Source organism: Ovis canadensis, chromosome 3 (genome assembly GCF_042477335.2).
Source record: "Ovis canadensis isolate MfBH-ARS-UI-01 breed Bighorn chromosome 3, ARS-UI_OviCan_v2, whole genome shotgun sequence".
NCBI lineage: Eukaryota > Metazoa > Chordata > Mammalia > Artiodactyla > Bovidae > Ovis > Ovis canadensis.
The window spans coordinates 13838889-13864597 of record NC_091247.1 but is presented as its reverse complement, the minus strand read 5'-3'; the positions used below and the strand labels follow the sequence as shown (position 1 = coordinate 13864597).

Genomic DNA, 25709 nt, shown 5'->3' with positions numbered 1-25709 from the left:
TGGAGCCAGAGAGGAAAATGGAAGGACCCTATATTCTCTGGCTCCCTCCAAGAAACTGCAAAACATGATTGGACAGGTTTGGGGGCTTGATTTGCTGAAAAATTCTTCTGTGACGAAATGCAAACTCCTTTGCCATAATAAATGCTGTTGTGATAACAAAACTGTACTTTTCTCAAATACCCAGATGGAAGACCATATGCAAAATAAACTCCAAGGATTTTTTTTTTTATTGGCCATCTGCGCAAATTGGAAAGAAAGCCAGCATCCTCCTCTAGACTTCCCAAAAATTTCCACTGAGAATCCTACTTTCTTCTGCCTAGTGCCGCCTGCTGATGGTATTTGGGTACCGGTTTTGCAAACGGATTGCAGGGTGGGGCTGGGCAGGGGGAGGTGTGGATCTCCCCCCTCTCTTGAACAAAGTTAATTTAATCCTAATTAGTGTGAAAAATAAAATACCCACAGATTTCCAGGTTTTAGAAGGCTTTACAACTACTCATACCTCTTCCTGTTGTTGGCAGGAATTCCACAGCAACCCCCCATACACACTCACACCTCTCAGGACTCACTTCCTAGGCACTGGGAAGACACCGTGTACCCTCACAATTAAGTGTGCAGTTAATGAAGCCTCACGTTTGACCCTACGTGTCATAAATTTAAGTGTGCGTGCATGCGTGCTAAGTCACTTCAGTCGTGTCCGACTCTCGGTGACCCTATAGATTGTAGCCTGCCAGGCTCCTTTGTCCATGGGATTCTCCAGGCAAGAATACTAAGTGGGTTGCCATGCCCTCCTCCAGGGGATCTTCCTGACCAAGGGATTGAACATAGGTCTCCTGCATTAGTAGGCAGGTCCTTGACCATCGAGCCACTTGGGAAGCCCCAAATGTAAGTGTACATACCCTTTAACACAGCAATACCATTTTGAGATTTCTATTTGAAGAAAATGCTGGTGCAGGTGTATAAAAAAACCTGTAGGAGGGTGTTTCCCTCAGGTTGAACCAAAAAAATATGAGAACTACATCACATTCATCAACAGGGGAATGCTTTTAAAAGATAGGGTGTATTCGTACAATGGAATACTATGTGGTAGTGACATGGGAAGATGCTTCAAACATATCCAGTGGGGCAAAGGCGGGCTAGAGAAGAGAATAATCCCATGTGTTAAAGAAACAAGGCTGTGCATGTTACAGTGTATATTTATACACAGGAAAAGCTGGAAGGTTACACACTACATGTCCAGTAATTTCTGAGGGTAGGGACATTTTCCCACTTTTAATTTATATATCTTATCTTATTTGAATTCTTAATATGAATACATTTGCTTTGTGTTAAAACAAATGAGATATTAAAATAAGAATGTTAGGAGTTTTATCATGTTTGCAACCAAAAAAAGCATTTCATCATCAAATATTCATTGAATGCCATCATCATTCTGAAGTTATAGAGGCACTTCCCCACACAGCAGCAGATGGAGAAATGGGACTGAAAAGAGGAGGGACTTGCCTGGGACCGTGTAAGGAGTAAGTGACCACGGGGCCAGGGCTTTCCAGTAAACAGCAATGGAGGAGCGGGGGGCGGTAGTTATAGTCTTACTCTGCCTGTGCCAGACCCTGAATCAGCAGATTCTAAATCTGTGCTATTTTAGAAGACAAAGAAATCCTCCTTTATATTAGAGAACGATCCTCTTCTAAGTACCTTTAGCTTCTCCCACCTGAAACAACCCCAAAAATGGAGAAAATACATTAAACAATGACTTTCAAGGCACTGGGACACCAAGCAACAAAGAACAGTGATGTCTGAGAGACGGGCATCAAACGATGTGATTGTCTCTGTTTATTATCTTGTGAGAGATTCTGAGCTGTAGCACAGACAGAGAGAACTCCAGTGGACAATCTGAGTTGAGGAAATGAAACTATGAGTCAGGGAAATTAGGGCAGCCAGAGTTCTTAGGGAAGAGTACTGGAGAGACTTCTGCACAAAGAGAGATCCACCGAGACCTGGGGGTCCACCGAGAGTCTCCCTTGTATATTTAGCTGAGTACAGATCAGTGCATGCAAGAGTGGAGACCACCTGAGGCCGAGGAAAGAGGATTTGAGGCAACAGTGCCTGGAACCACACAGAACCTGCAGTAGTGTCTGTTTTTACCAACCAGACTGGAAAACGCCATGATGCACAGAGTACTGAGTAGAGTCCACATAGGATTCTTGCCTCAGTGGAGAGGGATAACTAGCCTGAGATGGAGCACTACTCCAGTCCTACCTAGCAAACTTTGAAAACAAGACTCCAAACCTATTTCCATGTAACTTAATTGGATCCCACAACAAAGTTCAAGAATATTTATGAGAATACAAAAATATTCAACATCCCAATAAGGTAAGATTCACCACGTCTGGCATCCAGCTAAAAGTTATCAGGCACAAAAAGAAGCAAGGAAATATGAGTCATAATGCAGAGAAAAACCAATGAAAACAGGAGAAAAAGGACACATTATATAAAGAAGATCAAAGATAAAAATGAAAAAAGATTTCTTGTCAGAAGCAATACAAGCAAGAAGACAGAGGAGTAATATATTAAAAGCACTGAAAGAAAAAAATGTCAACCAAGAATTCTCTACCTAGAGAAAATTTCTTTCAAAGTCAAAAGCAAAATAAACTTTAACAAACACAAACATTGTAAGGATTCATCACCAAAAGATTCCTTAACACAAAAAGTACTAAGGGAAACTCTTTAGACTAAAGAAAAATTATGCAAACAGAAATGTGAATCTACAAACTCCAGTACTTTGGCCACCTGATGCCAAGAATTGACTCATTTGAACAGACCCTGATGCTGGGAAAAATTGAAGGCAAGAGGAGAAGGGGATGACAGAGGATGAGATGGTTGGATAGCATCACTGACTCAATGGACATGAATCTGAGTAAACTCCAGGAGTTGGCAATGGACAGGGAGGCCTGGCGTGCTGCAGTCCATGGGGTCACAAAGAGTTGGACATGACTGAGCGACTGAATTGAACTGAACTAAACATAAAGGAATAAAAACCACTGGAAATGGTAACCATATGAGTACATATATGATTTTTTCTTGTTTTTATTTAAATCTCTTTAAAATACAATGGATTGTTTAAACAAAAATAATAATAATGTATTGTTGGGTCTATAATACATGTATAAAAGTAAAATGTATGACATTAAAGCATAAAAGCCAGGAATGGAAAGATGGGAGTATAGTATTATAATATTCTCATACTATAAGTTAAATGACATAGTAGCATTTAAAAAATAGATTGTCATAAGTTAAAGATACATACCATAAATCCTAAAGGAACCACCAAAAAAAAAAAAAACGAAAAGAATTAAAACTACAAAGCTAACAAAGGAAGTAAATAAAACTGATAAATTTCTACCCACACTGATGAGGAAAAAGAAAGAACATAGATTACAAATGTTAGCAATTAGAAGTGACATCAGTAAAACTTCTGCAGATAGTAAAAGGATAAAAGGTAATATTATGATGACTTTATGACAATAAAAGTGAAAACAAAAAAAAAAGGACAAATTCCTTGAAAGATACAAACTGTCAATGCTTATTCAAGAGTAGATAATATGAATAGCCTATGTCTGTTAAAGAAATTGATTTTAAAATGTTAAACAAAGCATGTATTCCTAAGGCAAATTCTACTTCGTCGTGACATATTATCCTTTTTATATATGACTGACTTTGACTTGTTGAAATTTCATTTGGTATGTCCGAATCTATATTCATGAGGAATATTGGTCTGTAGTTTTATTTTTTGTTTTTAGCAACATCTTTGTTTGACAGTGAGGTATTGGCTTAAAGATTGACATGCATATTGACAGAATAGAATAGAGAATTCAGAAATATACCCACACATACTTGAGCAACTATTTTCAATGTAAGTGCAAAAGCAATGGGGGGAAAGGTTAGCATTCTCATCAAATGTTTCTGAAGCTATTGGATATCGTGTTAAAAAAAAAGTGAATCTATATCTCACATCATGTTAAAAAACTAACTCAAAACAAATCACAGACCTAGACTTAAAACTACAAACTTGTAGACACAAACGTAAGAGTATATCTTGTGAACTTGGGTTAGGTAAAGAGTCCTGCTACACGACACCAAAAGTATGATCCATAAAGGAAAAAGTCAATCAACTGATTCATCAGATTTTAGAACTTGCTCTTCAAAAGATTCTATTAAAAGGATGAAAAGACAAGGTACAAACTGAGAGAAAATATTTGTAATTGGTATAGCTGATAAATACATATGTTCAAAATATACAAAGCACTTTCAAAATTCAATAGTAAAAATAACTCAGTTCTTAAAATGAGTGAAAGATGTGAATAGATATTTCATCAAAGTATACATTTGGATGACAAATAAGCACATGAACAGATGCACAGAATCCTTAATAATTAGGGAAATACAAATTAAAACTAATGAGAAACCACTGCACACCTGTCAGGATGGCTGAAATTAAAAAGACTGACTATTACCAAGTGTTTGCAAGGATGTAGAAGAATTAGAATTATCATATGTTGCGTTGGGAATACAAAATGGCACAACCTTTTTTGGAAAACAATTGGTAATTTCTTTAAAATTAAGTGGACACCTATTCTGTGATCCAGACATTCTATTTCTAACCTTTTATTCAAAAGAAATTAAAACATATATCTACACAAACACTTATACAGGAATGTTCATAGTACATTTATTTGTAACATTCTGTAACATCCAAAACATGGAATCAATAAAAATATTCAGCAGCAATTGAAGGTATAAACAAACTGTGGTAAATACATTTAATAGAATACTCTTTACTAACAAGAGCGCTTCCCTGGTGGCTCAGATGGTAAAGAATCTGCCTGCATTGCAGGTTTGATCCCTGAGTCAGGAAGATCTCCAGGAGAAGGGAATGGCTACCCACTTCAGTATTCTTGCCTGGAGAATTCCATGGACAGAGGAGCCTGGTGGGCTACCATTCATGGGGTTACAAGAGTGAGACATGACTGAGGGCCTAACACTTTCACTTTCACTAATAAGGAATTAATTATTGATGAAACTACAACAGGATGAATCTCAAAATAATTAGGTTGAGTAAAAAAAAGCCAGACTCTCCCACCCCCAAAACACATACAGAAAAGTATCTCTGTATGATTCCATTTATAGAAAATTCTAGAAAGTACAAGCTAATCTTGACTGAAATTACATCCACGGTTGCCTGGCGATGGGAGGTAGAAGGCAGGGAGGAGAAGAATGAAAGGATTACAATGGAACATGACAAAACAGTTTGGAGTGATGGATATGTTTATTATCTTGGTTGTGATGATGGTTTTACACATTTTTACATATATCAAAACATATCAAACTGCACACTTTAAATATTTTCAGTTTAACTGTACCTTAATTAGGGCTGTTTTTTTTTTTAAAGTATGAGACAAATAAGCTATGTGCACAGACTCAAAATATCTCCCCACAAGATGCTTAATGATTACAAAGGAAAAATCACATCTGTACAGGAGAGAAACTTAGTAGATACTACCTTAACTAAGTGATCAAAATTAACATCACCAGCATTAAGGCATCTTGACATCCTGTGTCTGCTGACAGACTGTATTGAGAAGGTCATAACATTACAAAGATGCCAAGGTAATTCAATGTGGAAAATGAAAATCCTTTCAGCAGAGAATGATGAAGCAACTGAATATACATATGGGAAAAGTAAACCGATTTTTATCTCATGCTGTACACAAAAACTAACTTGAAATGGGTCACAGGCATAAATGTAAAACTAAAAGTATAAAGCTTCTAGAAAAAACAAAACATAAAATTTTCACAACCTTTAGTTAGGCAAGAGTGTCTTAGGCATCATGCAAGAAGCACAAACTATAAAAGAAAAGAACTGATACATTCAATGCTATAAAAATTAAAAACAAGGAGCTCAAATCCGGTGCTCTGTGACAACCTAGAGGGACGGAATGGAGTGGGGTGGGAGGGAGGTTCACGAGGGAGGGGACATGTGCAGCTGCACACATGCTCAGTCATGCCTGACTCGTGACCGCATGGACTGCAGCCTGCCAGGCTCCTCAGTCCATGCGACTCTCCAGGCAACGATACTGGAGTGGGTTGCCATTTCCTCCTCCAGGGGATCTTCTCCACCCAGGGACTGAACCCACAACTCCTGCATCTCGTGCACTGGCAGGTGGATTCTTTACCACTGAGCCACCTGGGAAGCCTGGACATATGTATACCTATGGTTGATTCGTGTTGATGTTTGGCGGAAACCAATACAATATTGTAAAGTAATTATCCCCCAATTAAAAATAAATAAATTTTAAAAATTAAAAATATTTGCTCTTCCAAAGACAGAATTAAAAAGTGAAAAATCAAGGTTAAGACTGAAGAGCCAAGTGTGAGAAAATATTCACAATATATTAATACACATTACAATACATATACAAAAGAGTTGTATAGAAAGAACCTACAACTTTAAAATAAAATGCTAAAAAAATGAGCAGAAGTTTGAATACACACCTAACAAAGGAAGATATTCACATGGCCCAAAAGCACAGTGCAAAGATGCTCAATATCTAGTCATTGGGGAGGTGTAAATTAAAACCATAATGAGATACAATTATACAATTGTATTAATATAATTATACAATTATACCCGAGTGTATAAAATTCAAAAGACTAACTATACCAAGTACTGGCAATGACACAGAAAAAATGGAATTCACGCACTGCTGAAGAGAGTGGAGAATGGTCCAGCCACTTTGGAAAACAATTTTGCAATTTCTCACAAAGTTAAACACACACATACCATATGATCCCGTAATTCCACTCTTAGGTTTTACCCAAGGGAAATGAAAACATAGATTCACAAAATGACCTGTACATGATTAGTCATGGCAGCTTTATTTATAATATCTCCAAACTGGAAAAAACCCAGATGAACATCCATTGGTGAATGGATAAATAAGTTGGAGTATATTCATCATGTAACACTATTCAGCAATAAAAAATACTAACTACTGACACAACAAACATGGATGAATCTCAAAACCATAATTCTCAAAGAAAAAAAAAAAGAGTACATACTGTATGATCCCATTTATGTAAATTTCTTGAACAGGCAATATTAATCTATAATGAGAATGCAGATCAGCAGTTACCTGGACTAGGGGTTGTGGGGATTGATAGAAAAAAGGCACAGAGGGACTTCTGGGGATGATAGCAATGCTCCTCTCACTTATCTGGTTTTGAAGACATAGTTGGTATCTCATTTAAACTCAGCCTTGCAGAATACTTAAATAATGAGTTGTAGAAATGGGACAGAAAGGTATTCCACATAGTGACAATTGTCTGAGCAGATCAACAGAAGTGGGAAATTGAGGGGTAAGGATAGGGACCAGCCAAAATTTATTTTTTTAATTAACTGTAATTTGCATACAACAATTGCTCCCATTTTAAGTTAATAATTTGAAGAATTTTAAGAAATGTCTACAAACCCATGTAACCACCATTTCAGAGAAAGTTGCTTTTTCAAAATTACCATTTCAAGTTGTTTTTTTTTAAGTGTTTGGATATGGAATGGGTCACAGGAAAATTGATGCTGGAACAAGTTTAAAGCAAGACACTTAAAGGGTTTCCACCCCCCGCCCCCCCTTCATTGGTCAGACCTACTCACTGGCCTTGAAACAAAGCCTGACCTCCCATGTTTCACACCACGAGACGCCGGGGAGACCACATCTTTGGGATTCACCCAAACAGCCCCAGTCCGCTTGTGGGCTCAGCCACCTGCTTCCCCTATGTCTTCCTGGCTCTTCAAATGCCCTGACTCCATGATTTAGCTCCTGATAACCATCCTCAGGCCTGTCTCCTGGTGTCAGGACCCACTTCTTCAGTTTACCTGTCATCCTATCTGTTCAACTCTGCAAGCCGCCCTGATCACTGCAATATCTGCTATGTCCTGTTAAGACACCCCCCGGGCCAGTCTCAGCTTCCTAGGGACCCCTTGCCCCAGTTCCCAGCACACGTGACCCAGGATCCAGTTGCAGCTGTCATAGAATTTACACGTCATGGGGATGGGGTACTACCTACCTGAGCCACAAAGAGCTGGAACTCGTCAGGCAGAATCCATGAGCGAGGGTAGAAGTTGTACTCCTCTGGAAAGAGATTCTGCATGATTCTCACGGCTCTGCTCAGTGTAATTTTCCGCACCATCTCCGTCATGCCTGGGGAGAAGAGAAGTTGTGGGGTTTCAACAACAGTGGGCCACTAGCTATAAAACAGCCATTACTGGGGACTTTTAAAACCACCCACCCGACACATTCACTTTTTCAGAAGGGATTTTTAAAAAAGGTATGAGTAGTTCTCCGCAGCGGTGATTCATGGTTTGGAAAGACCTGCCAAATTAATGAAAAACTTGAGGGAATAGCCAGATCTTTCTCTTCTCCTTGTAAAAATGAAGCATCAATTTGAAAGAATGAGTTTCCACCTAGTTTATTATTCCATTCTTTGTCAGCCCCCTAGATAATGAATAAAGAGAAGAATTTATATCTTGCACTTAAAACTTAATATCCTCTTTAATTTTGGTCCACCACACACACCTCTGGGATTCTTTCCATCTTATACCCTGGAGAATATTATCTAGTGGACTCTGGCTACATTATGAGAAGCTTAATTAAGTTGCTTTGTTTTAATCTTTCATGAGTATTAAAGGCATAAAGCAGAAAAATATATACACCTTTCAGCAGAAAATCTGTCTCCTTGAAATCAGGACAGGAAGTAGAGAGGATATTACAGTATAATTTAAGGGGAAAAAATGGAAACCGTAGGAGTTCTTCAGTTATTTAAGTACTGACACTGACATTGATCAGATCTCATTAATTTGCCCAGAGGGAATAGAAAAGTCTCACTTATAAAACATTTTAAAGGATTGGTAGATTTTTTTCCTTGTAACATCTTTAGAAATGCTGACAAGAAAAGGAACTTTGTATATATCTTAGCAAATTTTAGGCAAACAGGTAAAAATTAAACTTTAGCATGCTTACTTCCTAAGGCAAATATCACTGCTCAAAAAGAATAAATAAATAAAGGACACTAAAAATGGCCTTCACCCCAAAAGAGGCTACACAACTCCATTAATGACTTGAAATTTGCCAGCAAAGTAATTTTTACTAGAAAGTACAAAGTTCCACGTCAGCTTGGCCTGTCCAAATTACCACATTCCAATGGGCAAAGTCAGAATGCATGAGGTTTCTCTAAACTCCCATGTTCAAGAAGCCAAGGGTGAATGTTTGAGATGAAGGCTTTAATAATCTACTTCTTGCTTTCCCCAGCATATTATAAAGAGCAATAAAAATCTAAAAGATCACAGCTTGAAGATGTCAGGTTCTTACTTCTTGTTTAGAAGGAGATAGGGAAGGATTAAGTAAGAAATAAAGGAGCTTTACAGGTACTAATCGGAGAAGGCACTGGCAACCCACTCCAGTACTCTTGCCTGGAAACTCCCATGGATGGAGGAGCCTGGTGGGCTGCAGTCCATGGGGTCGCTAAGAGTCGGACACGACTGAGCGACTTCCTTTTCACCTTTTACTTTCATGCATTGGAGAAGGAAATGGCAACCCACTCCAGTATTCTTGCCTGGAGAATCCCAGGGATGGAGGAGCCTGATGGGCTGCCGTCTATGGGGTCGCACAGAGTCAGACACGACTGAAGTGACTTAGCAGCACAGGTACTAATAAACTGTGCCTTAACATGGATTCTTTGATATTAGAGAAAACACTGAGGACACTTTCGGAACTTCTAAGAAATCGGTATGAGTTCAGAAAATTAGAGCTATTTCCTTTTATTCCCCCACAAAATTAGAAGTTTTGAGTTACAAACATGGGAGCTGAACACAAAGCACACAAAATTCCAACTTCTTTGGAGACTGCTTAGTTGAATTTCAAGTTTTAGTTTCAGTATTAAACTAAAAGCCTTCATAACAGACTGTAATACAGTCTGCATATGTGCTAAGTCATTTCAGTTGTGACTGACTCTTTGCGACCCTGTGGACTGTAGCCCTCCAGGCTCCTCAGTCCATGGGATTCTCCAGGCAAGAGTACTGGAGTGGGTTGCCGTGCCCTGATCCACCAGATCTTCCCGACCCAGGGATCAAACCCATGTCTCTTAACGTCTCCTGCACTGGCAGGTGGGTTCCCCATCTGGGAAGCTCCCTATAATATAGCATCTTACAGCAAATACATGATGGGCCAAATAGTGCTGGGGTGGGTTTCCCCATTTTAATGGCCCTGTGATGGCAGGGAACGTTTGCTTGCAGAAATCCCTTGGCCTGTGGAAGGACTCGCACAACACAAATAGGAATGCTGTGAGTACAGGAGTGTGGTTCAAACGCTCCAGAAAGTTCTATGGAAATCGGTGTCCAGCAAATTGAACAAACACTCATCTGAAATCCGCGATGGCTCCTTCTGCCATGTGGATCGCTTATCCCCCACGCCAGCTAACAGACCCGTTTTCTGAGTTTACACTTGGATCTGTCTCCAGGTAGTTCTCTGCAAACAACAGCCAACATAAGAAGCCATCCCGACAGGCCATGGCTACTCTTCGCAGATGCTTCTGACCAGCAGGCTAGACAGCTCACCCCTAAGCCTGCCTGAACGCCTGTCTCCAGAAGGCAGCAGTGCAGACCTCCCTCAATCCACTTACCACTGACACCTTTGTCTAAGCTGCGTTCCCACCTAGTGCTTCGGGACAGTATCTTTGAGCCCCTACTAGGCCCCAGGAGGAAGCTGCTAGCTAGCCCTGCCTGGGGCCACAGCTCAGAGTCAGATGTGGGCTGTGCCATCGCCCAGGAAGATGCTGACAAGAGTAGCTGGGTTTCTAGCAGGGCCAGAGCGTACATTCCCAGAGTAAACATGTACAGAGGCAGGTCATTGCCAGACCCTCCTGGCTGCAGACTCTGCCTCCCTTCTCTAGGCTGCTGTGATACCTGACCCCTACCTGTGACCCCTGCCTGAGGCTCTGGGACCCATTCTGACCTAAGGTAGAAGCTCTGGGTCCCACCACCAGCTCCCCTTTGCTAACACTGGGACCCTTCCTTTGTACTCCAGCTAGATAAGGAGGATATTTTTTAATTAATTAATTTACTTATTCATTCATTTTGGTTGTGCTGGGTCTTTGTTGCTGCTCACGGGCTTTCTCTAGTTGTGGCAAGTGGGGGCTACTTTTGGTTGTGGCCCTGGGCTTCTCATTACAGTGACTTCTCTTGTGGAGCATGGGTTCTAGGTGCACGGGCTTCAGGAGCTGTGGTGCATGTGGGATCTTCCCGGACCAGGGATAAGAACCTGTGTCCCCTGCATTGGCAGGCGGATTCTTAACCACTGTACCACCAGGGAGGGCCAGATAAGGAAGATTTTAGCTATTTCTCTGAGGTGCCATTGCTTGTCCTCAAATGTTGGTCACCAGTTCTTGGCTCCTGGTGCCTAAGTGGCTGCCTCAGCGATGCCTTTGCCCAATATCTCCCATGTTTCTCCTCCCATGTTGCCCCTAAGCCTCCGCTGCAAGGGCTGGAGCCCTCCTGTGGCTTGACTAACAGGTTCTCCTAACAGGTTCTCCTGAGGCTGACTGTCTACCTGGGCTTCTCAGGAAGATCTGTTCTTAGATGTCCTTATTGTGGCCGTTCCCCTACCAGGTGGGAAATACCCCTCACTCAGGCTAGAGCTTCTCACCCAAAAGCTTGCCTCCTGCCATTGCTTCTGAGCCTGGGTTTTGCTGTCTGCCTCACTGCAGTCTCACAGCCTGAGGCAGTGGAGGCAGGAGGTGGGGGCCTCTCAGCCCACTGGAGCTACACAGAAGTGTAACAGTCTGATCCTTTGACCCGTCTACACAGACCTAGTTAATCCAAATTAAAAACAAAACATAATGTGAGCTATGCTGGGAGTACTACTCAATCAAAGTATTGTTTATAACAATAATTCTTGGCAAAAACACATTATAACCATCAAGCAGCAAACAATACTTTCAGATTCTGAAAAATACAGTAGCCTCTTAGCTGTTTCCTCTCTCAGCCTCTCCACGTCCCCACTCCGCCACCCCCACCTCCAGTGCATCCCCTCTGGAATATCTTTCCAACTGCACGCCGGCCCGTGTCACTTTCTAGCTTAGAAATTTCTCTGTGACTCCCTGTGACCTTGGTCCCTGCCTCTCACCTCCCCACTGTCCCATCACACATGACCCTTTCTAACGACCACGGGCCGCTTGCCCTTCACTGCACGAGCAACGTGGAAATCACTCTACACCTCTGCACCACCTCTGCACCCTTGTCTAGCGTGGGGGTCAGGCCTATCCAGCCCTGAAGGCTCAGTTCCCACTTGCAATCCTCTTCTCCAGGATCTCTTGCCCCACCTTCCCCCCAGGCAAATCTGGGTCAGGTCACGTGCCCTTGCTCCTTATTCTTACAGCACCCCAAGCTTCCTCTGGCATAGCACTTATCTCGTATTTAACTTCTCTCTTTAAACGCGTTTCTCCTTGTCTTTATATCCCTAGCCCAGACCAGAGAGTAGCAGATGGCTGCCCCCAGAGATCCCTCCCTGGGGCCCCCTCCTTCTCTGACAAAGCCCCCTCCTCATGGTGGGCTCTCAAGCGCCACCTGCAACATGCTGTCATATATTCCAGAGCCAGCAACTCAGCAAAAGAAAAAACAAAACCCGTTGTTTGTAAAGTCGAGAATGACAGTTCTGGGCTTTCTTAAAGCAAAGACCTATCTAAATCGGATTATTTTTAGTGAAAGTCTTAATTCATCAGTTAAGATGTAATAACATATCTTGAAGGAAATTGCCCATAGAAAAGTGGCTAAAATCTAACATGCTGACATGAACAAAATAAATTACTTCCATATGTTTATCCAAAAGTTTTCAGTTTATTCAGCATGTGCAGTGCTTATCCTTGCCTGGCACGTCCTCTGGAACTTGCTGTAAGTAATACACGATGCATATGAAATGCAGCTTTGAAATAAAGGGATGTATCAGAGACGGAAGATAAGTGTGGACACCAACCTGAGAACAGTTCTGGAATCGTCGCTCAGGATGTTGTCTTTCACAGGGCAGAGGGTGTGGCAGCACTAGTCTGCTGCCTAGAGGTTCCAGAGCCTTCTTTGTCATTAAAGTTAATTAGCTGGTGTTAGTAAAGAGGATAATTGTATGTTCCTATCACTGGCACTTGGAATGTGAGATGGGGTGAGCGTTCTTCATTAGAATGAATGTTCTTATATCACCTGTAATGAAACTAGTCCTCTGAAGGTAATTTTTCCTGTATTTCTATCTGCATCCCAAGTGTTAAAAGCTATAGCGACTCCTTCCTTCCTGCTCTCAGCCATCAGATGAAATAAGAGCAAATGGGCAAAATGTCAATGAAGCTCATTTGATGATTCATGTCTTGGGAACTCTGCCCTCATTCAAAGAGTTGCTTTCTTCCAAATTTTGCTCTCTCAACATCACAGTGAGTCCTGTTAGTAGCATTAAAATGTCATCTTTTTTTCAAAAAGATATTTATCTATTTATTTATTTTATTTGGCTGCATCAGGTGCAGCATGTAGCCTCTTTATCGCAGCTCATGGCCTTCTCTCTTGTGCAACATGGGCTCTAGACTGCACAGGCTTAATTACCCCATGGCATGTGGGATCTTAGTTCCCCAACCAGGGATCGAAACTTCATCCCCCAAATTGGAAGGATTCTTCCACTGGACCACCAGGGAAGTCCCCCAAAAGTCATGTTTATGAGCAGCCAGATAGAGAAAATAATAGCTATCCTATTATAACCGTGCAAGAGTTCTCCTCGTCCTCGGACAAAACCCTGCCTCCTCCAAGAACCTATCTGATCTTGAGTTAATTTTCTAGCTCTGTTCCCCAGGAAACCAATAAAGGGGGAAAGTTAACTCTGTGACTAGACAACAGAGCATATGGTTAAAATGATCATTTACTGGCATCTCGCACAAATACCTTGTCAGGAGCCATAGCTCCGGGCTTTCCTGCGTGGAATGAATCTTGTAACAGCATGACCCTTGGCGGGGACCTTGGAAGCTACGCTATGGAGGAGCCGCGTGGGCTGTTGGCTCCCACAGGCTTTCTGAGTCAAGGCCACCAACGTGGATCGTGTCTCCTTGCACCTGAGCTTTCACTGGAGGAGCCAAAGACTTAGCTCTGGAACCCTTGCAAAGACCCAGCTAAAAAGAAGCGCATGACACTGACTGGCTGGCAAGCTGTGCTTCCTGTCCTGTGTCCTTCCAAGTGAATCTGAGCCAAGGGGCCTGTGATAGTCGGTTGGCTTAGTTGAACGCCCCCCCCCCCCACCTAGTGGACATAATATAACCTGCCACTGTATAATGTATGGAAATTGGGTTTTCTGAGAGGTATTTTCTTAACGATGTGGCATGGACTGCCAAAGGAAAAGATCAGTTGATTCGCCTCTTAAAAATAAGCATAAATGAAACACTAGAGCAAACATCTTATAGTCAGGGAACTATGTAAAAATGATACACAAACATGATTAAGGTTTGGGAGGAAATAAATACAGAAAAGAGTCAGACACGATTTAGCAACTAAACAACAATAAATATATATATTTACCTCATGGTTTCATTCAATGAGGAATGGGATTCAGGGTGATGTTCTTTCTCTCTTTTTTTTTTTTTTAATATGAACCATTTTTAAAGTCTTTATTGAATTTGTTACAGTATTGCTTATGTTTTTATGTTTTCTTTTTTTTTGGCTGCGAGGCATGTGAGAATCTTAGCTCCTCAACCAGGGATCTAATTTGCATGCCTTGCATTAGAAGGCAAAGTCTTAAATCACTGGACTGCCAGTGAAGTCCCTGTTCTTTTAAAAATTTATCTGTTATCGTATTCTATATGGTTTGTGTCTTATGTAAAAATTTCTGAAAATGAGTGGCATCTCTTTTGCTGAAATCATACCCTGATTAACCAAATGTTCATTTCTCCTTACAGACTCCCACTCACCTTAACCCCTCCTCTTCACTTAACCAATGGAAATAATGAAGAGTAATCGGGGCAGAAGAAGGTGGTAGAGATTAAAAGGAAAAGGAGAAGTTATACGATAGGGTGGCTGGGAGTGGAATGGGGAGGTCTCAGAGTGTCGTCGGCTGTGGCACTTATCTGGCACCAAGTCTCCCATGCAGTCTCACTAGATAATCATCTCACTAGATAATGCCCTCAGGGTATAAAGACAGAGGCTGTCCAAACATCCTGTTCCCAGTATGGAGATGCTGCATTTCGACTTTAAAACAATACCTCCAAACATGACACTTAAAGGAAATGGCAACTGTGAATCCCATTTCTGGGACAAAGTCCCGGAATTTTAGAACCTCTGTCTCCTGCAAATTAATTAGAAATTTAAATGGTCTGTTTATTTATTTTAGTGCATCATGAAGCTTTTATTAATGTTAGACTAACTCTGTAGGGGAAATGGTTCATTTTATTGCTTTAATGTCAGGCTGTCTCATTCCCTGCGATGGGCATAAAACTGGGGCTGCCTCTGAGTTTCCGTCAGTCAGTGAGAAAGCAGTTACAGAGCACCTCAGGTGTGTCTGGAAGGGTTGCAGGAGCCACAGGACTCTACAGAGGTGCGAGAGTCACGGCCCCTCCCAGGAGCTTGTGGTCTACTAGGGAAAGCCACACACATAGAGGCATTCAGAGCCCACATTCACTGAGTCATTGAAATGCTCCACAAACTATGGTGAGTTTTTTTCATTTTGAAAACCTCGTCCCTTCATGACACACCCATATTATATCAAAAACCCCAAAGTGAAAGTCATGTTCTTCCATCACTGGAAATAGACCAGAAGAGCTGATCTCTTCACATTTTGGAACTTCCAGTCTTTAAGCCTTTGGTGGGTTAAGTCCTGATCATCTTCCCTCCCAAGATCACAGCACAGCGGCAGCCATTCCCAATTAAGAGCTCTCCAGTTTTATCTCAAAACACTCGCATGTTTTGTCCAAGAGTGTACCCTGAGATTCAGCCCTAGACACATTTTTAAATGCCAGCAATAACAGTAGATACCTGGAAACTTGTTCACTTGACCGGAGAATATGTCATTGTCGTGAAATGAAACTCCGTGCCAGTAGATGTCACAAGGCAAGCGTCGGCCAAATGGGAACTGGAAGAAAGAGGGGAAATGTGATTAACTATTGCCCTGAGTGTCTCTTCTGTACTGATTCCCCGTGCCCTGGCACACATCACGTCACTGAATGCTTGTAACAAGCCGGTGAAGTTGCTAACATTCTTCCCTGTGTTACAGGGGAGGGAACAAATTCAGTCAGGCTAAGTAACTTTCTCAGGGTCATGACCACTGAGAGGCAGGGTTCTGATTCAGCATGGCTTGCACTCTACAAGTGATTTTACAGGCACTCATTCATTAGAATCCCCATAACCATTCTAGAAAGGATGATACCCATTTCACTGATGAGAAAATCGGGGATGAGAGAGGTAAGCAACATGCCCAAGGCTTCACAGAGCTGGTAACAGGCGGATCTGAATCCAGGTCTATCTGAATTCCAAACCATACTTCTCTTTCTCTGAAAACTGCAATGTGCAAACTGGTGCCCCTGAAACAAGTTCTCACAACCTCTCTCTCTCTCCCTCTGTTTCTCAACACACACACATACACAGTCCCCAAGGGCAGGATGTATTCCCGGGTGCCTAAAACTGTTCCTGGCATTCAACAAAGACTTTTTGAATGAATAAATGAACAAACCAGGAATAGTCCTCTGACTCATGATGAGATAACCAGATTCTCTCTTCCAGGAATATGGAAATCAGAGATGCCCAGCAGCCTCGGCCGGCCCTTGAACTGAAAGTCATCAAATGCCAGAGCCGGGCAGCTGTGCTCGGCCATGTGCACAGAGAAGCAAAGGCAGCCAGTCTACTAGGAGAGGAGAAAGAAGCAGGTGCAAAGAGAAAAGCAGAGACGAGGCCATGTGGCCCTGGAGACACAGACCGAGTGACCTCAGTTCCCAGGGCTTCTAGACCCTGGGCCCGGGCCCTTCTGAGCCCCACTGTCCCTTCTGTCCTTGGATCCTGTGAGGCAGTCTCATACCCTTAGAATGCATCCCCTTTGTGCAAGCTAGAGGGTTTCAATTACTTGCAACCAGAAAATCCTTTGCTAAGACCAAAGGGCCTGCTCTTTCTACATCTTATTTCCTCTCGCAGTTATCAACAAGCTCTGCATTTACGCCATGTAGTTTTCAAATGCGTCACTCGACCCTCCTTAAGGGAAAAGAGCAAGGACATGTTAGTTCATATTTAGAACCTACTTGTTAGAAGTCCAAATGAAGAGAAATATCAGCATATTAAGTAAAAGCATCCAATTTTCCCATCCTAAGACTAGAGTTAATCAGGATTTTTATCCACTCCAAGCTAAGAGGGTGACGTTCCAATGAAAGAACATGGCTTTACCAATGAAATGGCAGTGAGTCAATGCTTCCCAATGATTCCAAATTAAAATGAAGGCAAACAGACTCAAGCCCTTTATATCATTCACATTGTCTCAAAACTGTGCCAAAGTGAGGCATATGTTACACACTCTATTAGCATTAACAACTTCCATCTATAATTTATAGCACTTCACTCATTTTCTTTGTATCCAGTGGATTGAAGTTATTAATTCAGCAGTCATAAATATAAGGAGATACAACATATGTTATTGTCTTCCAGCTGTTAAGTACTAATATAGAAGAGGGAAAAATAACTTTATGAGGAGGTTCCTCTATAAAGCATATTATCCAAGCAACATTTACTAGGATCCAAGTGGCTTTGCTGCCCATGCTGTGGGATCAACACCTGCTCCATGTCAGTAGATAGCCTAAGAATCCTTATCACCCTTAGGATCGCCTTTCAATCCTTGACACTTTCATGATTTCTAAGTCAACCTTTCATTCAGAGAGCCCTTAGCTCATTCAGTTTTGAGAAACTGCCTTTTTCTAAATCAATTTATTCAATAACTTCTGTGTGCCAGGCACTTTGCTCAGTGCTGAAAAAAAAAAAAAAAAAAAACAGAGAAACACAATATTAAGTAGGTCCCAGCATCTCATCTCTCAGGCTTCCCTGGTAGCTCAGTTGGTAAAGAGTTTGCCTGCAGTGCAGGAGACCAGGGTTCAATCCCTGGGTCTGGAAGATCCCTTGGAGAAGAAAATAGCAAACCACTCCATCTTGCCTGGAGAATCTCATGTACAGAGGAGCCTGGCAGGCTACAGTCCATGGGGTTGCAAGAGTCGGACATGACTTAGCAACTAAACCACCAAACCAGCATCTCATAATCCCATGTCTTTTTAAGATCCTTTGAAAAACCGCTTAAACAGCTAACATCATGCTTGATGGTGAAACTGAAGGCTTTTCTTCTGCTATCAGGAAGGACACAAGGAGATTCACTTTTGCCACTTTCTATTCAACATAGTATTGGAAGTTCTAACCAGAGCAATAGGCAAGAAAAAGAAATGAGACATCCAAATTGGAAAGGAAGAAGTAAAATTATCTGTTTGCAGATGATATGATTTTATATATAGAAAATCCTAAAGATTACATACACACACACACAATAAATGAACTCAACAAAGTTACTAGATACAAAATCAATACACAAAAAATCAGTTGTTTTTCTATATACTGGACATGAACAATCCAAAAAGAAAATTAAGAAAACAATTCAATTTACAACAGCATCAAAAAGAATAAAATAACTAGGTATTAACCAAGGAGACAAAGACTTGTACACTAAAAATTACAAAATGTTGCCAAAAGAAATGGCAGACAAAGATAAGTGAAAAGATATCCCATGTTCAAGGATGAGAAGGCTTCATATTATTAAGATGTCAACACTACTCAAACTGTGCCAGGGTCCAGCCCCAGTGGATCCAGGGTAATTCGAAGCGGAGACGGAGTTGGTGTCCTAGGAAAAAGCTATTTAATTAGAAGTATAAGAGAGATTAGAAAGGAATACTGTAGTAGGAAAATTAGAGGAGAAAAAGAGGCTGAATAACTTGGTTTATGTGGGATACCAATAAAGCTTCGAGACAAGAAGCTTGCACCACCTACATAGGCCACTGGTGCCCACTTCAATAGCGGAGAGTGCCCCTCCTTGGACTCCCTCTCGTGTGGATCTTAAAAGCCAGGGCAAAATTAGCAGGCTTGGCAAGTACCCACGCTCCAGATGGGAATTCAGCCAGAAAAACAGAGAACAAGAAAGAATGATATGGGGGAATCAGTCTTCTCCAGAAACTGATCCGTTTTCTTTATTTTCAGGTTTACTTATATTAGAGATACCAAGGGAACGTTTCATGCAAAGATGGGCACAATAAAGGACAGAAATGGTATGGACCTAACAGAAGCAGAAGATATTAAGAAGAGGTGGCAAGAATACACGGAAGAACTATACAAAAAAGATCTTCACGACCCAGATAAACATGATGATGTGATCACTAATCTAGAGCCAGACATCTTGGAATGTGAAGTCAAGTGGGCCTTAGAAAGCATCACTACGAACAAAGCTAGTGGAGGTGATGGAATTCCAGTTGAGCTCCTTCAAATCCTGAAAGATGATGCTGTGAATGTGCTGCACTCAATATGCCAGCAAATTTGGAAAACTCAGCAGTGGCCACAGGACTGGAAAAGGTCAGTTTTCATTCCAATCCCAAAGAAAGGCGATGCCAAAGAATGCTCAAACTACCGCACAATTGCACTCATCTCACATGCTAGTAAAGTAATGCTCAAAATTCTCCAAGCCAGGCTTCAGCAATACGTGAACTGTGAACTTCCTGATGTTCAAGCTGGTTTTAGAAAAGGCAGAGGAACCAGAGATCAAATTGCCAACATCCTCTGGATCATGGAAAAAGCAAGAGAGTTCCAGAAAAACATCTATTTCTGCTTTATTGACTATGCCAAAGCCTTTGACTGTGTGGATCACAATACACTGTGGAAAATTCTGAAAGAGATGGGCATACCAGACCACCTAACCTGCCTCTTGAGAAATCTGTATGCAGGTCAGGAAGCAACAGTTAGAACTGGACATGGAACAACAGACTGGTTCCAAATAGGAAAAGGAGTACGTCAAGACTGTATATTGTCACCCTGCTTATTTAACTTATATGCAGAGTACATCATGAGAAATGCTGGACTGGAAGAAACACAAGCTGGAATCAAGATTGCTGGGAGAAATATCAATAACGTCAGATATGCAGATGACATCACCGTTATGGCAGAAAGTGAAGAGGAGCTAAAACGCCTCTTGATGAAAGTGAAAGAGGAGAGTGAAAAAGCTGGCTTAAAGCTCCACATTCAGAAAATGAAGATCATGGCATCTGGTCCCATCCCTTCATGGCAAATAGATGGGGAAACAGTAGAAACAGTGTCAGATTTTATTTTGGGGGGCTCCAAAATCACTGTAGATGGTGACTGCAGCCATGAAATTAAAAGACGCTTACTTCTTGGAAGAAAAGTTATGACCAACCTAGATAGTATATTCAAAAGCAGAGACATTACTTTGCCGACTAAGGTCCGGCTAGTCAAGACTATGGTTTTTCCAGTGGTCATGTACGAATGTGAGAGTTGGACTGTGAAGAAGGCTGAGCGCCGAAGAATTGATGTGTTTGAACTGTGGTGTTGGAGAGGACTCTTGAGAGTCCCTTGGACTGCAAGGAGATCCAACCAGTCCATTCTGAAGGAGATCAACCCTGGGATTTCTTTGGAAGGAATGATGCTAAAGCTGAAACTCCAGTACTTTGGCCACCTCATGCGAAGAGTTGACTCATTAGAAAAGACTCTGATGCTCAGAGAGATTGGGGGCAGGAGGAGAAGAGGACGACCGAGGATGAGATGGCTGGATAGCATCATGGACTCGATGGACGTGAGTCTGAGTGAACTCTGGGAGATGGTGATGGACAGGGAGGCCTGGCGTGCTGCGATTCATGGGGTTGCAAAGAGTCGGACACAACTGAGCAACTGAACTGAACTGAACTTGCTTATATACCTTTTGTTACACATAGAGACAAATGAAAATTTTAAAGTCACACGGGGGTCAGCAGTCCTGACCTTTATCAAAATCAGGTGCTTCATATAAATATATACAAAAAGGTCTTAGGGGTTTTACATCATCTTCTGGCCAGGGGGCCTACTAACACTTTATGATCCTTTCTTTCTGATAACAGTCAGTCAATCAGAAACTTATTTTCCGGGGTGATTTTTCTTAAACAGGCACCACCCTCCAAAGGTACCAGATAAAGTTGCATTCCTATAGGGTTAGGGTGTAATGGGTTACAATTAAGAAAGGAATTTACTTAGCCTAAGGTTTAACATGATTAATCTTCAAGGTTAATACTTATTTCTCCTATATGTTAGTTATACTCAATATAAGGGCAGGGAATATGGAGATTAAGCAGCAAATATTGGCTCAACAAATGAAAAACCCTTCACCAACATGATTTTTATCTTTAGAAAAACCCAATGCTAACTAAGACTTTCAAAATACTCCAGACTTTCTGTGCTGTTTATGGTTGAGAGGTTGTAAACAATCATGTACATAGTAGCAAGAGTGTGGATAATCCTGTCACACAAGCTAGTCTGCCAGCAGAGAGGTTTGACCTGAGACACCCTTGTCATGCCCAGGGATTTTTATTAACTGGAGCTGTAGGTTAACTCCTTCCCTGAGAGAGGTGGGGGACAGTCCCCCATAAAGTCAGAGGTGTAGGTGAGAGCATAAAGCAGTAAAGTAGGCAGACTCTGGTTTTGGGGGCAGATGCTCAGGAACAGGGGGTTTCCTGAGGCTCAATCCCACCTTTGCATATTCCTTCCTCATGACCTTTGCCATGGGCAGAGTTCCTCACGCTGGCTCCTGGCAAAAGTGATCCTCAGATTCAATGAAATCCCAACCAAAATTCCAGTGACTTTTTTTTTTTTTTTGCAGAAATAGAAATATCCATCTTAAAATTCACATGACATATCAAGGGATCCCAAATAGCCAAAACAATTTTGGAGGTATCACACTTCCTGATGCCAAAACTTATAATAAAGCTATAGTAATCAAAACAGCACATAAAACAATAATGAGATACCACTGCACACCTTAAAATGCCCAAAGTCCAAAACACTAACAATACCAAGTGCTGATGGGGGTGAAGAGCAACAGGAACACTCATCCACTGCTGATGGGAATGCAAAATGGTACAGCCACTTTGGAAGACAGTTTGGAAATTTCTTACAAACCTAAATATACTCTTATCATATGATCCAGCAATTATGCTCCTTGGTATTATTCAAATTAGTTAAAACCTTATGTCCATAAAAAGCGCTCCGTGTAAATGTTTATAGCAGCTTAATTCATAATTGCTAAGGCTTGGAAACAACCAAGATGTCCTTCAGTAAGTGAGTGGATAAATAAGCCGTGGTACAGCCAGGCAATGGACTTTTCTTCAGTGCTAAAAAGAAATGAGCTATTGAGCCATGAAAAGACATGGAGGACCCCAGACCACCTAACCTGCCTCTTGAGAAACCTGTATGCAGGTCAGGAAGCAACAGTTAGAACTGGACATGGAACAACAGACTGGTTCCAAATAGGAAAAGGAGTGCGTCAAGACTGTATATTGTCACTCTGCTTATTTAACTTACATGCAGAGTACATCATGAGAAACGCTGGACTGGAAGAAACACAAGCTGGAATCAAGATTGCTGGGAGAAATATCAATAACGTCAGATATGCAGATGACATCACCGTTATGGCAGAAAGTGAAGAGGAGCTAAAAAGCCTCTTGATGAAAGTGAAAGAGGAGAGTGAAAAAGTTGGCTTAAAGCTCAACATTCAGAAAATGAAGATCATGGCATCCGATCCCATCAATTCATGGGAAATAGATGGGGAAACAGTGGAAACAGTGTCAGACTTTATTTTGGGGGGCTCCAAAATCACTGCAGATGGTGACTGCAGCCATGAAATTAAAAGACGCTTACTTCTTGGAAGAAAAGTTATGACCAACCTAGATAGTATATTCAAAAGCAGAGACATTACTTTGCCGACTAAGGTCCGGCTAGTCAAGGCTATGGTTTTTCCAGTGGTCATGTATGGATGTGAGAGTTGGACTGTGAAGAAGGCTGAGCGCCGAAGAATTGATGCGTTTGAACTGTGGTGTTGGAGAAGACTCTTGAGGGTCCCTTGGACTGCAAGGAGATCCAACCAGTCCATTCTGAAGGAGATCAACCCTGGGATTTCTTTGGAAGGAATGATGCTAAAGCTGAAGCCCCAGTACTTTGGCCACCTCATGCGAAGAGTTGATTCATTGGAAAAGACTCTGATGCTCGGAGAGATTGGAGGCAGGAGGAGAAGAGGACGACCGAGGATGAGATGGCTGGATGGCATCACGGACTCGATGGACATGAGTCTGAGTGAACTCCGGGAGATGGTGATGGACAGGGAGGCCTGGCGTGCTGCGATTCATGGGGTCGCAAAGAGTCGGACACGACTAAGTGACTGAACTGAACTGAAGCAAAAGAAGCCCATCTGAAAAGGCTATATATGGTATGATTCCAGTTATATGACTTTCTGGAAAAGGCACAACTACGGAGACAGTAAAAGGATCAGTGGTTGCCAGGGGTTGGTCTTGGGAGGGATGAATAGGTAAAGCACAGAAGATTCTCAGGGCAGTGAAACGACACTATCTCATGCCATAATGGTGAATTCACGCCGCCACACCTTTGTCTAAAGCCACAGAATGTACATCACCAAAAGTGAACATTAATATAAACTATGGACTTCGGGTGATAATGATCTGCAACAGAGGTTCATTGATTTTTAACAAACCTACCACTTTGGTGTGGGATTTTGCTAGTATATACATGAGGGCAGTGATTATATGGGAAATCTCCATCCCTTCTGCTGTTTTGCTATGAACCTAAAACATCTCAAAATTAAAAATAATAAAAATAAATTAAAAACAGTGTGGTACTAGCATAAAGACAGGCATATAGACCAATGGAATAAGACAGAGAAGCCAGGAAAAAGCCCTCTCATATATGGGCAAATGATTTCCGACAAAGATGACTAGACTATTCATTTGCAGAAGGAGAGTCTTTTCAAGAATTGGTGTTGGGAAGGCAGGATATCTACATACAAAAAGGTGGAGTTGGACTCTTACCTTACACCATAGATAAAAATTAACTCAAAGTGGATCAAAGACCTAATCATAAGAGCTAAAGAAATGAAACTCTTAGAAGATAATAGAGGCGATAAGTGTCATGACCTTGGACTTGGGAATGATTTCTTAGACATGACACTAAAGGCATAGGCAACAGAAGAAAAAATAAACAAAGTGAAAAGTGAAAAGAAATGTTAGTCACTCAGTCGTGTCCAACCCTGCAATCCCATGGACTGTAGACTGCCAGGCTCCTCTGTCCATGGGATTCTCCAGGCAAGAATACTGGAGTGGATTGCCATTTCCTCCTCCAGGGGATCTTCCCAACCTAGAGATCAAACCCAGGTCTCCAGCATTGCAGGAAGACTCTATTGTCTGAGCCATCAGGCAAGTTTCAACTTCATCAAAATTAAAACTTTTGCATCAAAGGACACTGTCAACAGAATAAAAGGGCGGCCCATGGAATGGGAGAAAATATTTGAAAATCATAAATCTGATAAGGGATTAATATTTAGAATATATTTTTAAAGACTCCTACAACACAACACAAACAACCCAATTTAAAAAATGGGCAAAGGACTTGAATAGACATTTCTCTATGTCTAGTCAAGAGAAGATATACAGATGGCAAATAAGCACATGAAAAGACATGAAAAGATGTTCAACATCACTAATTATTAGGAAAATGCAAATCAAAACCACTTCACACCCATTAGGAAGACTATTATAAAAATAATAATACAAAGGAAATAAGTGTTAATGAGGATATAGAGAAATTGAAACCCTTGAACAGTGGGAATGTAAAAAACAAACGACTGGGGAAACAAAAATTACCACATGATTCAGCAATTTCTCTTCTGAATATATACCCAAAAAGAAATGAAATCAGGGACTCAAACAGATATTGGTACAGCAAATGTGACAGCAACATTATTCAAACAATCAAAAATCAGAAACAGCCCAAGTATCCATTGACTATCCATCAGTGGATAAACACAAAGTGGAATACAGGCACACTGTAATATTACTCAGCCTTAAGAAAGAATGAAATTTTGACACTTGCTACAACACGGATGAACCCTGAAGACATTACACTGTCAAGCAAGCCAAACACAAAAGGACAAACACTGCTTGACTCCACTTTTGTGAGGTAGCTTGTTGTTGTTGTTCAGTAGCTCAGTCGTGCCCGACTCTGTGCGACCCCATAGACGGCAGCCCACCAGGCTCCCCCGTCCCTGGGATTCTCCAGGCAAGAACATTGGAGTGGGTTGCCATTTCCTTCTCCAAAGCGTGAAAGTAAAAAGTGAAAGCAAAGTCGCTCATCGTGTCAGACTCTTCAAGACCCCATGGACCACAGCCTACCAGGCTCTTCCATCCATGGGATTCTCCAGGCAAGAGTACTGGAGTGGGTTGCCACTACCTCTCCTAGTGAGGTAGCTAGAGCAGTCAAATTCAGAGCCACAGAAAATAGAATGGTGGCTTCCAGGAGCTTTATTGTTGTTTAGTCA

General features: G+C 41.6%; 1 protein-coding gene across 4 annotated transcripts in view; it reads right to left on the bottom strand.

The window, feature by feature from the left end:
• The window catches only part of TTLL11 (tubulin tyrosine ligase like 11), a 268323-nt gene that overhangs the window by 193561 nt on the left and 49053 nt on the right, over positions 1-25709 (bottom strand). For all 4 annotated transcript variants that reach the window (XM_069582544.1, XM_069582546.1, XM_069582543.1 and 1 more), the window contains exons 2-3: positions 16094-16190; positions 8119-8252 (exon numbers count right to left, since the gene is read on the bottom strand). In XM_069582544.1, coding sequence (XP_069438645.1) covers positions 8119-8252; positions 16094-16190 — 231 coding nt within the window. The remainder of the gene's footprint in view (positions 1-8118; positions 8253-16093; positions 16191-25709) is intronic.